The 15,203-nt window shown below is 37.3% G+C and overlaps 1 protein-coding gene across 4 annotated transcripts in view; it reads right to left on the bottom strand.

The window, feature by feature from the left end:
- Window positions 1-15,203, bottom strand: part of HSD17B4 (hydroxysteroid 17-beta dehydrogenase 4) — a 118,986-nt gene that overhangs the window by 57,130 nt on the left and 46,653 nt on the right. For 3 of the 4 annotated variants that reach the window (XM_073344778.1, XM_073344779.1, XM_073344780.1), the window contains exons 14-17: window positions 14,512-14,563; window positions 10,663-10,734; window positions 8,894-8,997; window positions 2,002-2,067 (exon numbers count right to left, since the gene is read on the bottom strand). The exons of the other annotated variant lie outside the window; for it this stretch is intronic. In XM_073344778.1, the coding sequence (XP_073200879.1) occupies window positions 2,002-2,067; window positions 8,894-8,997; window positions 10,663-10,734; window positions 14,512-14,563 (294 nt within the window). The remainder of the gene's footprint in view (window positions 1-2,001; window positions 2,068-8,893; window positions 8,998-10,662; window positions 10,735-14,511; window positions 14,564-15,203) is intronic. 4 annotated transcript variants of the gene reach the window in all.

Raw genomic sequence — 15,203 nt, 5'->3', positions numbered from 1 at the left:
GACTTTGCCAAAGTTATTTGTCTCTTTGTTGTCTAGAGAACAACCCTTGAAGTCTTCTCAATGTTCAATACTGAGTAGTTACCAATTTAGGACCTAATGTAACTCCCACTGAAGATATTCAGAGTCTATTGACTTCAATAAAAGTTCAAATGGGTCCTTGTGAGAGATGTGCATCTGTTCTGTAATAATTTATTAAAACTGTATATCAACTCAGTTATTATTACGTTTACTGTATGCTATACTAGGCTAAATCAGCAAGCTTATTGGGAAACAAATGGGAAAGCCAAACAATGACTTCAACACACACCTGAGGGCTATTACAGGACAATGGGAGAGCCACTGGCCCTGAAGAGACTGACTCAACTTAATACTGGGCCCACCAAGCTGGTTGTTGATTGGCAGAACCAAAACATCTGGGAACTGAGAAGAAAAAAGAACTCTGCTGGATAAAAAGCAACACACTCAGTCTAGGGGAAAGGATGTTATCTGGGAGCTGGACCAACTGTCACACTGGCTGGGGATTTCTGAAGAAGCTAGGCCTGCCTGGATCACCATCACAAGATGGTGGGCATATATGTCAGACAGACATGTATGAACTATTTATTGTTCTCAAATCCTTTTTTCTCTTATGTCATGTTTTGTTCCTACTGTTTCGGTGAAACCATGCTTTGATTTATGAAGGCTGTTGGGTGACTCTATTCACCACTAGTCATAGACTCCTGACAGGGAATACCACAGGTGCCAAACTAAGTCAGACAGTTTGGGTAAGCATGGTTGAGACACAGGGCACTATAGCTCAGGGCCCAGACTAGGAGTGGGAAAATAAAGGTATTCCACCCCAGAAGAGGTAAGGACATGAGGTCTGACGCCTGAGGGAGTGAATTCAGAAACCAGAAAACAGAAGCATCTAGCCCTACAATTGTGACAGTTCTCACTTAACAGGACCCATTACCAGAGTGCTGAATGCCACATCAATTCTTGGAAAATGGAGCTGGCTTGCAGTTGCCTTCTGAGCGTACTTCAAGGTGTTTATATTAAGCCATACATAGTCTGAATCCTAACTTGCAGAAAATGCCTCCCTCCCTTGGCTCCAGCATGATGGCTGAGTAGCAAGATCAGCTGGGGTCTTTTTGCTAACAGTCCCTAACGTTAAACATTTAGAAAAAAACAGGTAAAATTTTCAAACGCATTGAAGCCACTTAAGAGCTTGCTCCCATTTTCAAAAACTAACATAAGCACTTAGGAGCCAGCGTTCTATTGATAGTCAATGGAACTTCGGCTCCAAAAGGGATTAAAAGTACTTAGACACTTTTGATAATTTCACCCAAAGCTCTCTTGATGGACTGCTGGTAGCTTCTGAATTTGTTTTATTAACTGTTGACCTTAAAAAAATGATGTAAGACTCATCTATTTATTCAGGCTTTTGCTGTGGGGGAAGTGATTGTACTTGAAGAATTAAAAGTGTGGATCTTGGCAGAGGGAAGTGGAACTGGACTGACATTTGTCAGCATGTAAGGCTCACTGTTTTTGTTTTTAATTTCTACATATGCAACCAGAGGTTAAAATGAGTGTATGTTTTATAAAACATTAACAACATTTTGACTGCGTCACTCAGCACCGCTGTGTTCTGAACCACCACTGTTACTTTGTTCCATATCTTGTCATGCACGGGCACTGTTACAAGTTTTCAAAAGTTCCTATTCTAATTAAAATTATTTTTCACAAATGCAACATGACATGCTAATCATTTTAGCCTCCTTCCCATTATATAGCATTTTTACATTAGAAAAACCTGATAAGATTATAAGGCTTACAAAAGCAAAGAACATCATACATAAAAGTTTAAATACAACAGTTATGATATTCCAAAGCAGAACACTTAATAAACTTTATTTTAGTGAAAATAGAGAATTTATTAAAAATAAGGAGGACGGGGCTAGGAGATTTCCCCAAGTAAATCTGATAAAGAAACTTTCCTTCCTTAAAAAAGTAAAACTTTACCTGATCAACTGTAGTGACATCAGAAAGTACAGCATCAGGTGTTCTATTAGGTGGGTTCACTGTTACCTGAATGGAAAAATGGAACAATATTTAAATGCAAAAGAATCACTCTCCTTTACCCACCCTAAAACCATAATCAGACATGTTTAAAGAGAACTAAAAACAATGATTTCCCAGGGGTGGGGGTTAAAACGTGTTTAAGGATAAGGAGAAAAAAATTCCAACAAGCTCAAAAACGTTTGCATCAAGATTCTCTTTAAACATACAACATCAATACATTTTTGCCACAAATTTGTCACTGCAAAACAACACTGCTCTTTTAACATTGTACATTCCAGGGTCTTGCATCATTTTACGAAAGCCAATAAGAATAACTGACAATCACTCCATTAGGACAAACATCTGCTCTAACAACAATTTTAAGGCAACACACAGCAAGCTATAAAGCGATTATTGATCCTGAAGCATTAAATCTGGTTTACACTCATACAGCAGACCATTTTAAAGACATTTCTTCCAAACTAAATTAAAAAAAAATAAAGCTCAAGAAAGAAGGTTATTAGTTTCTCTACAAACTAACACTTTCCCCGGTTTGTTCCAACTTTGAAACCTATCAAAACCAAGGTTAATATTTTGGACCATAAATTGAATCCAAACCAAAAAAAAAAAAGTATTTAAATACTGCCTTATAACAAAAGCTTAACCAACATTTGAAAAAGTATGCTATATGAATGACTCTGGACCTTATCTTAGTCTTTCAAAGCCTCTGACCTTTTATTCTTTATCCTCCCAATTACAAGCTGCATTTTGAACCCTATCACTTGAAACAAGCTTTGGTTTTTTGATTATATAAACTGTAAACTCAACATGACAGTCTGTCAGACTCCATCTTAAACGGCTGATCTGTATGGAGCAAAAATATAGCAACCACTTGAAAACTATTCAAGCAGCTGAAATTTATTCTTGAAAACCCACAAAAAGAAAGTATTTACAATGGTAGATTTAATTTCTGATTTTTACCAATAGCAAGTCAGTTCTACAGTATATCATTGCACTAAAGAGAATGAATGCTAGTTTAACCCATTAGATGGTATGAAGTTACCTGCTCACTTTCCACAGCAGATATCCTAATTAGTGCTAGCTTGTGTATATTATCCCAGGAAGGAATGGGAGATACACTGAATTAAAGTGTTGACACAGTAGCACAGTATGCAATGTTTTGCCTTGCTTCGATTCAGAAGCCTAGATAAGAAAGTGAGACTCCCACCGCTAGGCTAATGGGGAATTCATTGGCAAACACTGGTGAAACATTTGGTGTGGGAACGAGCAAGACATATTTATTTACCATTGTAAGAAGCACTATGGCTGGATGGATTCTGGCCTTGATCCTAAATCTGCTCATCCCCCAACAGAAGCAGAATTAAAAGAAAATGCTTTAATAAAAATTGCAAAATACTGAAAATCACATTTGAAGTTTGATCTGATGTTCAAATGCTAGTAATACTAGCTACAGTGTACTGAGCCTGTACAGGAAGCAATTAAGACAGAGGATTCTTTGCCACCAAAACATCTACAAAATCTCAAACAGCAAAGAGTCTGTGCTATGGACAACCTGCTTTATCTGTGCTCTCCTCTCCCATGAACTGATTCAAGCGCTCCTTCACCCCTAAGGAAGAAACAGTGTGATTATGGAGGGGGAAATTCCTCCAATTCATATAGAGCTTTCCACTCCCATGGAAGAGCAAGATCTTGGACTTAACTTCTGTACTCCCTTCTGTTTGAGTTTAGGCTGGCACTAATCCCTAAGGATCTGGGTGTGCTAGAAGAACTTCTCCTGGCTAAAGACTAGGTAGCCTAACAATATTAGAACTATTAGTTTCTAACTGAATAAATAGTAATGTTACCACCTAGCACTTACATGGTCCTCATCTGTAGACCTCAAAGTGCTTTACAGGAGCTCAGCATCTTCCCAATTTCACATATGGGGAAACTGAAGCACAGAGATTAAAGTGACTTGTTTAAAATCACCGGCAGGCTAGTGGCAGAACAGGGACTATAACACAGGTCTCCTAACTCCCAGCCAATTGTGCTGTCCACTAGGCTACATAGAATAAGTGTTATTTACTTGCTTTCAGACCTGAGAGGAAAGAGATAAGGCAGAAGACAGTTTTGGGTAATTGCTTTTCTGTCCCAAGCGCTGGCTTCTCTTTCTGTTAATGTGTACATAGGGTCAATGCAGGGTTTGTGAGGTGCCATGGAATTAAGTATTTTCAGTATGCTGGTAACACATATATTGCATGAGCCATAGCAAGAGGCTGAGTATAGGGTAGTGATTGGGGCATGGATGAGAGCTAGCTGTTTGAGACTGTTAACAAGTCAGTAGGGGCAATTGGAGGAAATGGCAAAGATCATCTCAGCCCCATCTGACAGAGGAAACACCTTAGCTGCGTGTCAGAAGAGTTCAAAATTCAGGGGTCTTATATTCCCAGCTGCTGCTAAACAATCATATAGCAATGAACAGAGTGACTTTCCTCAGTTTGTGTCTGCACAAAAGTTTGTGATCCCATTTCTCGGGCACAGGCCTTACTAGAATCATCCACACCTTTGCCACTTCAGAACACGACAATGGAGCTACTTCTTAAATTAACTCAGAAACTGAAGATGGCACAGGAAGGGGTGGCCACTTGATAAACACAGTGAATTTTGCTATGAATACTTGATAGCACTGCTCCAGAATTTGCATGGCCTGTCTGTGGATTTCCATCTGGAGGTAAAGATACTAGTTCTGTCTTATTAAGCCTTAACTGGCTTGAGACCTGCGAAAGACCTCACCACTCCGACCATTCAACACTGCTTTAGATGAAAGGAGGTGCTCAAGCTCCAGCTCCTTTAATACATGGCAGAAGGAGTTGCTCGCAATGTGTTCTGAATGAAGACCCCTAACTTAGAAATTCACTACCATCTCTGGTCTGAAACTGCCTGAAATTTGTGGGCAACCTAAGGGATACACTGTCAAGCCCTTCTATTTGGACAGGGCTAATGTTTAGGGAGATTAAGTTGTAGATTTTAATTTGGGAGGGATTCATATTTTTTAGGAACTGAAGTGGGGAAGTATATGATTTGGGACTGGAGTCTTGTGTGTCGAGAAAGGCTGTTTGATTTACTATTCCTGTTTGTGTCTCAACATAAAAATACAATAGAATTAACTATCACTGGAGTACCTAGAATCTGGAATAAGCATTCTTTTCATGTTTTATATAGGTTAAAAATTAAATCAAATCACTTATCACACTCTAGGTCTAAGCATATACCACACATTACAATCAAAAACTCTGTGCTAGATATTATAATACTGATTTTAGAGTACTGAGGTACAGCGATTGAAAGACTTGACAAAAATTACAGTAAATCCAGAGGCAGAGTTTAGAACAGAACTCATGAGTCAGTCTCTCAGTACTCTGCTATAATCCTGCACATCCTACCTTTATATCTAGATCACCAATAGCTGAGACTACGTTTAACATTATTGCGTTACCAGACATTTTCCTACAATTTTCATATTTGGCAACTCCCCGATATCTTGTAGGACATGGTGTTTGTAGCAAATACATAGCCCTATAAGGAATTAGATAAAAAATTGAAAACCATCCAGGCAATCCAAGTTATATTCTATCCTCATCTGGATTTCCCTGTATGTTAAAAAGCCTCAAGGAGAAAGGATTTATTTCTTCATTTAGTGAAACTAAGGACAACAATTTATTAATTTGTTGCGATGTATGAGGATCACATACAGACAAGACTACATCAGTGTGACATTAACAAAGAAAAATTTTCTCAATGTTAACATAAGAAAACTAAATACCACCACTACTTCCTAAACAACTATCAGTACTATATGATTTTAGTCGATAATTTTTGTCCCAGAAGGTTTTCAATTTATTATCTCATTTCTAATGGGCCTGTGTGTTTGTTATAAGTCCCATGTTAGACAAAAAAGTCCACGAATGTTGAGCTGGGCCACTAATACCACCACTACTGATTTTAGTAACAGCTCTTTTGGGCTGCTGTGTTTATACAGATAGTCTCATTGAAATCAGCTTTATGATGATAAAGTGTTCTGTTAAATTTGTCAAGCAGACATTGAAGAGTTGTGCCCCTATGTAAAACAAGAGTGATTCATCAATTTTCTCTTTATAAGCATATGATATATTTGGAGAAAGCCTCACTCCAGATCTTCTGTGGTTGGGTATACCTCAAGATTTGAGGTTAAGAAATCTGAACACAGTGGATAGAGATTTAAGTGCACATCTAAAAACAAAAAGCTTTTTTTAGCTGGTCAATTTACGTCTTTGAAGTTGAACTAATATCTCAGAAAGCAGTCCACATGGGACTATGGATGTACAAGCATAGGCGCTCCATCACAAACTGAAAATAAATTATCTTATATGGTGCTGTGCCTACAACATGACAAAGCCCACAAGATTATTATGTATTATTACTTGTCTTACAGTACTGCCTAAAGGCCCCGATCTGGAGAAGAGTCCTATTGTGCTAACTGTCCTCCTTACCATTTCCTATTTACATGCCGTGTTTTTCCTCTCATTTAGGTGAATAGCTGCTTTATGCATTTGGACTTGCATTTAGGGCACATATACAATAAACCTCACTATGCCATTATATGTCACTTGCCAACTACCGCCCAAGATGCTAGAGTTTCACTCTAGATAATAATCCAGGGAGTGAGTAGAGAAAGCCAATATTATTTCTTTCTTTTTCTGCTTCTGCTTCTGAAATCACACACACACAACTGCATCAGTTTAGAAACAGAGCTACATCTAGAGGTTTTTTCCATGAACAGCATGTTCCACAAGCCATTTTAAACAGGAGGAACACCACTTGTTTGAAAGCTCCTCAGCTGGGAATTTCATTTTTCACTAAACATGCACACATTAAAAACATTCAGAATATAATTACATAAGAAATCACGTACTGTGGGGCAAAGATCATATGAAGTCAAGATTACATTAATCAAAATCAACATTTATTGTTTTGTATTCTCCCTGCCCACAACTGATTCTGTGTCCATGCACTGAGGTGCAAAACTACACTGAAGGCCATTAAAGTCTAGATTTTTGTCATTACAATTACAAGAAGAAAGATTCAAAATACTTCCTTTAACTGAAAGAATTTGTGAAGTATATGGTACCAAGTATACACTAAAGGGATAAATCTGTAAAGTCTTAAGCACATGAGTAACAATGGGACTACTCCTATGGGGGTAGTTAATTGTGTGGTATTACCATCTGCATTCAAAAAATGGCTCAATTTTTTTCCTGTAGTAAATAAAAGCATTTGAAAGTGGAACATAGGTATATATTCAAGTGATAGGATGATAAAATGACAAAGCATAAATTTTGCACAGGACATAAAACAACCAGGACCCCCCTGATTCAAGGAGATTCTGTATAAACCAACAATAAAGGAAAGAACCGTGAAAAAGCCTCTGGAGGCATCTAAATCTCTGTGCTACTTGTAAAAAGAGAAAAAATTAGTAGCCAGAAATCCTGCTCTTCAAGCTGGTCTACAGGAGAGGTTGAGCTCTCAGAATCTAATACAAAGAGACTAAAAAAAAAAAAAAAAGATCTTCACACAGGATTGACTTTAGATGTTCTGCAAGGCTTTTGCTGCCCTAGATATTAATACAGAGACTTCAGAAATTTCCAAAGAGTTGACAGATCAAAAGGAAAGTACGTAAACAAATAAACATTTTCCTTCAGCTTCTAGCAAAGAACTCTGCACCCCTCCTTCTAGTTAGGGAGAATGTAATCAAGTCACATGGGGGCAACCAAACAAAATATGTGAGGCAATCACAAAAGTGCTACACAATGTTTAAATTAAGATCGGCTGACACCAGAGGTTCTCAAACTGAGGGGTTGTGGAATGTAATCTGGGGGGTGGGTGTGAGAAGCTTCAGGGAAAAAAAATCCACTGTGCACATTTTACTCACAGCAATGAATAACTAGCAAAACTGATTCCTTCAGACAGATCAGTAGGGGGGCATCTACTTAAATTATGGACAAATCACACATTTTTTTGTGGGTTGGTCAAGGCATAAAGAGCAAACTTTGCAGATGTGTTCATACAGTTGCATATTCCATGCCACCCTTACTTCTGCATTGCTGCTGGCAACAGCGCTGTCTTCAGAGCTAGGCACCCAGCCAGCAGCCACCACTGTCCAGCCACTCAACTCTGAAAGTAGTGCAGAGGTAAGTGTGACAATACTGTGACCCCCTATAATAGGCTTGTGACGCCCCCCCTTTTTAGTGGGACCCCAAGGTGAGAAACGTTGTGCACTTTCGTATAATTTTACCCTATATACTTAAATGGCTCTGTTTGAATCAATGCCTTACTGTTTTCAATATTTAGTGAGAGTTGCATGTTGATTTATGATTACTGGTGTATGAACTTGGGTGGCGGGGGGCAGGGGAGCATAAACTACTACAGACATAAAGAAGGGGGGCACAATCAAATAAGTTTGAGACCCACTGACCTACATCATACTCTGAGGTCCACATAACTGTTGCCAGCTTGGCTAGTGAACAGATGATTCCCTCAGAAGATGACCTGCAGCCTAAGTTCACAGACCTCAAAGTAAAGATCAGCTTAGATTGCAACTATGAAACAGCTTCTCCCACTCTGATCAGCCACCTCAGCCTGTTCTGCTCAGGCAATTCCGTCCTGGAAGACTGTTCAGAATCTGCTTGTGTCTGTCTTCTGCTGTGTCATTCTCAAGCTAACTGATCATCCCTAATCAATATACTAATTATTTTTCTTATATTATATTCAGTGAAAGACAATAGTTATTTCATTTGAAAATACATTTAAAATTTACCTTCGCCTTTTCTGATGTTCGTTTTCCACCAAATCCTCCAGCTCCAACAATAAACAGAGAGAATTGATTATAGCACAACAGATCCTTTCCACAGTAGGTATGAACTGGAAGACAATATAAAATGAGAGGTTATATTCTCTTTTTTGAATACTGCTAACACTGACCCCTCTCAGAGCCAATGGATACTGAATAGCTTTGTTTTATATATGCTAGTATTCATCTTCACAAGTTAGGGGACAATGTCCTCACTTTTGAATAGCACTGTCATAAATAATTTCCTAACAAGTGAAGATTAATGTCCTGTTTAAAACTATGCTATTACAGATGCTCTTTACACAAAAGTATTAAAATGAAAAAACGAGCTATCAAAATACTGATGACATACCAAGTGCTAAAAAAATGGTTGACAACACACAAAGTGCTAAAATTAATGTTTATTTCAACATTTCACACATCATTAGCCATTTATTTAAATACTATAGAACTATGCCATAAAAAGTGATTTATTAGAAGCCATTAACAATCCCTGGTACAAAAACACATTCACAACCTCATACACAACAAAGCAGCACTAATACTGTATGTGGAAAAAGCAGCCCCAAAGGAAGATTTAATTTAAGGTCACTTGGTTTTCTTTTTGTTAAAGTCACTTTTGATTTTGTTGAACTTGAAGTATTTATAGTTACTGAGGTGAAACAGAAATCTCTCTATTTCCAATTTATTATCACTTATTATTCCATTAGGACACAGACAGGCATTCATACTTAAACTTATTGCCAGTAGGGCACCACATCCACTTATACTGGGCGCCTAGTTTCTCCCATAAGCAGCTAACCTTTAATGACCTACACCAGAACCTTTAGGTCTGTTACAGAAATAGACAGACTGGTTTGGATAAACTTCTAATGGGCCCAAACCTTGGCTTTTCAATTGTTCCTATGTGGAAGTAAAGAAAAGCTAGAAAGATTAAGTTGGAGAGCAGTTAGCTTTTCGCCAGACTGAGCCATTAACTGGTAAGAAACAGGAAGGGCAGAGCTCAGGAGTTAGTAGTATTATTTGGAGGTTTTGAGGAAACAGTAGGGAAAAATTTTAAAGGGTTCATGGAGAAATCTAAACAGTACACTACCTCAAAAAATTTGGTGGTTCATTCCCTATTAGTCTCATTCTAAAACTTGAACAGTCATGTTATACCATAACCATGTCACTAGAAATCAAGACCCATATATTTTGTGAAAGAAAAAAACAAGTTATGGACTCCTTGGGCCCACTAAATTAATGCAAAAACAGAAAAAAAAATTAACAAAAGAGAATAAAAACATTTCAGGACATATAACTTAAAGGATGTCCTTTCATAAAATTCAAGTTGACAGTCAATTTAATTAGATGTTGGGTTTCTCACACACACACACACAGCTTTTTAAGAGAAACAGTTCAAGCTAACCAACTTCAGATAATACTATGTATTAGAAGTAATAGCTTTGTTCTGTTTGTGTATTCAGCACCGTCTCTCTGCTCAGGAACACTACTGAATCTTCTGTCAACGTTCTCTCAAAAAGGATATTCTTAATTTCAGTACCCTATCTATTCCAAAGAACAGGACAACATGCATGTGATTGCGAATTAGTACATTTCTCAGCAGTCACTGGACCACGTGGCACAGACCCTAAGAATTTAAACTGATTTTAGGCTCAGAGTTATTGTTAGCATAGGTTAAATTTTGAGACTGTCCGCTTTGATTGTCTCTCTTTAATAAATTACAATATGGTTACCATCTAAGAGAATAAGTGCTCCTGAGCCTTTGTCAAGGATATCAGCAATAGTTGATTCTGAAGTTAGCAGTCCTGAAAGAGAGAGATAAGGAAAACACATATCTTATAATACGAAGGTCTGAAATTACAATACAACATGAATTTTGCAGGAGTATTTTAGCAAAGCTCATGACAAATATTTCCAGCTTTGTAATCTACACAAGCCAAGTTTTAGAACATATACATTATAAGTAATTTATTTGTAATACATTAATACAACGCAGGTGAGGTTTTTATTTAAAATGTTCATTCACAGTTAACAGTAAACAGATATATGTTTAGACCCCAATCCTGTAACTGACTCCTGTGTCCACTCAGAGCCCCACTGAGTCTGAGAGGCATCTGCCTGGATGGAGACAGTTGCCAGACTGAGGCTTTAAGGCTTACTTAAATGGTGAGTTAGCTTGTGGCAAACTAGGATGTGAACCTACAATGTACTAATTTGCCATATAAACCATGCTATCACGCACTAAAAGTTCCATAGTGCACTCTGACATACTTCTATTTCAAGCAGCAATACATCAAAGTGCACTAAGAAAATTTTAGTGCGCAGTAACAGAGTCCACATGGCAAAGCTAGCACACGGTACATTCACATCCTGGCTTCCTGTGCACTAACTCATCATGTAGACAAGCCATAAGTGTCTACCAGAAGTTAAGGTGCCATCATGTCTGGAATATTTATGAACCTCTCAAGGTTGAGACTGGCTCATTAATTTCACAATAACTGTGTGACTGTTGAAGCTTATTCATATGTCTTTTCCCAGTAGAACCCTTAGACGCATCCTGCCAAAAACAAGAGATCTGGCTAGGTGTGCCAAGGAAGAGAAACAGGCATATACTGCAAAGGACTATTGTGAGGCTTACTATGCCCCATTGAAAACCATGCTTTGGTCTAAAAATATTTCACCTCTTATTTTTAACAATAAAGGTTAAAATTATAATTGATAGAGAGAAACAATTTAACTGCTTTTTTCTATTTTTCTTCTTGATGCATTTTGTGTAAAGTTAATTAAATTGTTTCCCCATATTACGAATACTTTTCTTTCCTCTGAGTTTCACACATAAACAGAACGGGAGGGAAAACAAATTATGTTTTGTGAAAGATAAGAAAATTTAATTATAAAACCACAGAAACTGGCAGGTCACTGAGGAGCAAAAATAGCACCTGAAACCACTGCCAACACCTGTTTCGAAATGAAATAGGTTGCAAGTTGATTGACTGACCTTTAAGGCAAAGCATGCTGATGAAGCACATATAGATTGTAGGTGCCATATAAGTGCAAAATATAGTGGATCAAAAGTAGACACTTCTGAATACACACAAAATATACTGTTTCTCTAAGCCCCTACTGCAGGTCCACTTCCCAAAAGGAACTATTTACAAAACTTGAAAAATTAATGGCTCTCTATAGTCTTAAAGTTTTGTACTTCATATTAAATCTCCCACTACTTCTCTTTAATTTGCAAAAAGTCTTCTCCTAGAGAATGTCGACCAGTTGTATCACATATACTAATTATTTGGTGCAGAAAACGCAGAGTATTTATTTAGCCATTTCTTATGTCCTCTTTCTTTATCCAGAATGCTAACACTACACGTGGACCAATATTACCTATCATATTCCACGACAACTAGTAACGCTGAATGTCAAATAGCAGGAAAGTGTTCGGTTTGCTGTCTTCTGGTGTCACTGAATATAATTATAAAATACAATTAAAAGAGCTTCTGAATCAGCAACACCACCCTAACTATCAAGTATTACAAAAAGTTCTAGTTAAAATGTTTAGCCTTTACCAGGCTAGGGGCTTTTTTCCCCCCAGTAAACCCTTTTAACACAGTCCATTTTCAATTATTAAACCCAAAATGTTCAAAGAATTGGGCTCTTAACCATCACAAGCTTTCTTATCACTCAAAGTTATAAAATACAAGATTTTCAGCACAACTTTGAATATTGAAGCCAAGCTTCTCTCAAACAAATGTCTCTGGTGTTCTTATCCTGAATATTTTACACTTTGAGACCCCTAGGGAGACAAATGAAAATTCTTCCTTTTCAACAATAAAAAATATATATCTATTTTTACATACAGGTCTATGCCATAATATGCATTATTAAAGGTCAGGAATGAGGTATGAGGAATGAGGAATTGCCTTCTGAAAGTTCTTAAGACATCTTCAAACCAACAGCAAGTCATGGAGAAAATCCAAGAGAGGAATTGGTGGCCAGTATCCTATGCAATATGATATTCTATTTTTTGTTATTGTTTTAAATCGGTTGACAGATCTGCAAACAACTTAAATATCAGCCTGAACAATATGATCTTATTCACAGATTCCTGTCAATTAATGGAAAGCATGCCATCTTTCTTGCAAGCAATAAAGAGCTCAGGTGTTTCCTTTCACTCTCAGAAGAAAAGAACTAGTTTTTCCATGGTTTATTTGGTTTCTTCCCCACTTGCTCTCATCTCTTTCTCTGAAGAATTTCTCAAAACCACTTTACAAATAAATTCACATATATTCTGGCAACCAGTACTGGAATTGAAAAAGGTACAATGAAGGGCAACAAAAATGATTAGGGGTATGGAACAACTTCCATATGGAATATGATAGAGGGCTATAAAACCATGAATAGTGTGGAGAAAGTGAATAAGGAAGTGTTATTTACTCCTTCACATAACACAAGAACTATGGGTCACCCAAATAAATTAATAGGCAGCAGGTTTAAAACAAACAAAAGGAAGTTCTTCTTCACACAACACACAGTCAACCTGTGGAACTCTTTGCCAGAGATGCTGTGAAGGCCAAAATTATAACAGGGTTCAAAAAACGAACTAGATAAGTTCATGGAGTATAGGCAGATCAATGACTATTAAGCAGGATGGGCAGGGATGCAAAACCATGCTCTGAGTGTCCCTAGTCTCTGTTTGCCAGAAGCTGAGAGTGGACGATAGGGGGTGGATCACTTGATAATAGCCTGTTCTGTTCATTCCCTCTGAAGCACCTGGCATTGGCCACTGTCGGAAAACAGGATATTGGGCTAAATGGACCAATGGTCTAACCCAATATGGTTGTTCTTATCTTTGTAATTAGTGAAGTTTTATAAAACATGAATATATAATCTCTTTGGACATAGACCCTAATTAACCAATATATTTTTCAATGAAAATTTTGAAGACCAGGGATAAGTGTGTCTTTGTTCACATCTCTTTAAAGTCAAAAACTTCTCGCTCTCACCAACAGAATTTGGCCCAATAAAATATATTCCCTCACTCAGCTTGTCTTTCTAAAATTAAAACATACTGAGTTGATTTCATTCTTTAAGTCTCACAGACACTAGGATGTAAACAATGTAACAAAGTACAGTTTCTGGAAAAATATTTTGACAATTTATTATATCAACTTCCAGTGGTAATTAACAATACCTCTAGTTAATGAGTTGATCATGAGCTATATACACCACAATGTGAAGGCACACTAATTTATGTTTAGTGAGCAACTGAATATTCTTTTTCAGACAGCTCAGCAGAAAGTCAATCGGTACCTTGTTTTTACTAAGTATACCACAACAAACAAACTATAGTAGTTAGACAAAAAAAAAAAGCACCATCTGATCAGATTTTTTTTTTTAATATATATCTAATTGGAAAGTTCCAACACCAGTATGATAAAGCCACACACACAAAATACAGAGTACAATTTGCAACAGAAACCAGTTCAAAACAATGTATCCATATTTCCATATGTAATGCAGATACAAAAGAAAAGTGAAGTGCTGTCATGGTGAATATGAAACCATCAGAGTAAAGGACTGACCTGAGGTTGGCAGTGGTTTATACAACTCCAGATATTGCTCACCATGCAGTAGCTGTGTAAAGATAAGCAACACTATAGTGATGATCAGTATCATTTGCCACCACTTCCCCCGTCCCTGTCATAAGCAAATATGTAGCTACAGATATTTTGGAAATGTGTTCAGAATGAAAACATATTGCTATAAAATAAAGAGAAGTGAGAAATTATATCCAGTTCTTTCCACACCTGGATATTTTTCGCTGCAACAAGGCTATAAAATACCAGTAGAAATTGACATGAGTGCATTATTTCAGAATGTTTTGTTATGTTACTTTGAGTGTAGGAATTACTTTGACACACTCATCCTTGGAAGTTGTTGGTAACAGCCTGAAATCAATCAGCCTTTCACAATCAGTCCTGACTTACAATCATACAGTATTTTCATGGTATATACTGAGCATGGTTGGATATTAAGGAAAACTTGCTAACTACAAGGATAGTTCAGTACTGTAACAGGTTACATAAAGGAGGTGGTGAATCCCTATCCTTGGAGGTTTTTAAGAATAGGTTAGCAAACACCAGTCAGGGATTGTTTATGTATACTTAATCCTGCAAAGGCAGATGGACTTGATCTTTTCAGATCCCTTACAGTCCTACATTTCTATTTTTCTAAGATTCAAATTAGGAAGAAGCCACCAAAAATATAAATATGG

The sequence above is a fragment of the Lepidochelys kempii genome, chromosome 5 (genome assembly GCF_965140265.1).
Source record: "Lepidochelys kempii isolate rLepKem1 chromosome 5, rLepKem1.hap2, whole genome shotgun sequence".
In the NCBI taxonomy this organism is placed as follows: domain Eukaryota; kingdom Metazoa; phylum Chordata; order Testudines; family Cheloniidae; genus Lepidochelys; species Lepidochelys kempii.
This window is presented reverse-complemented; position numbering and strand designations above follow the sequence as displayed.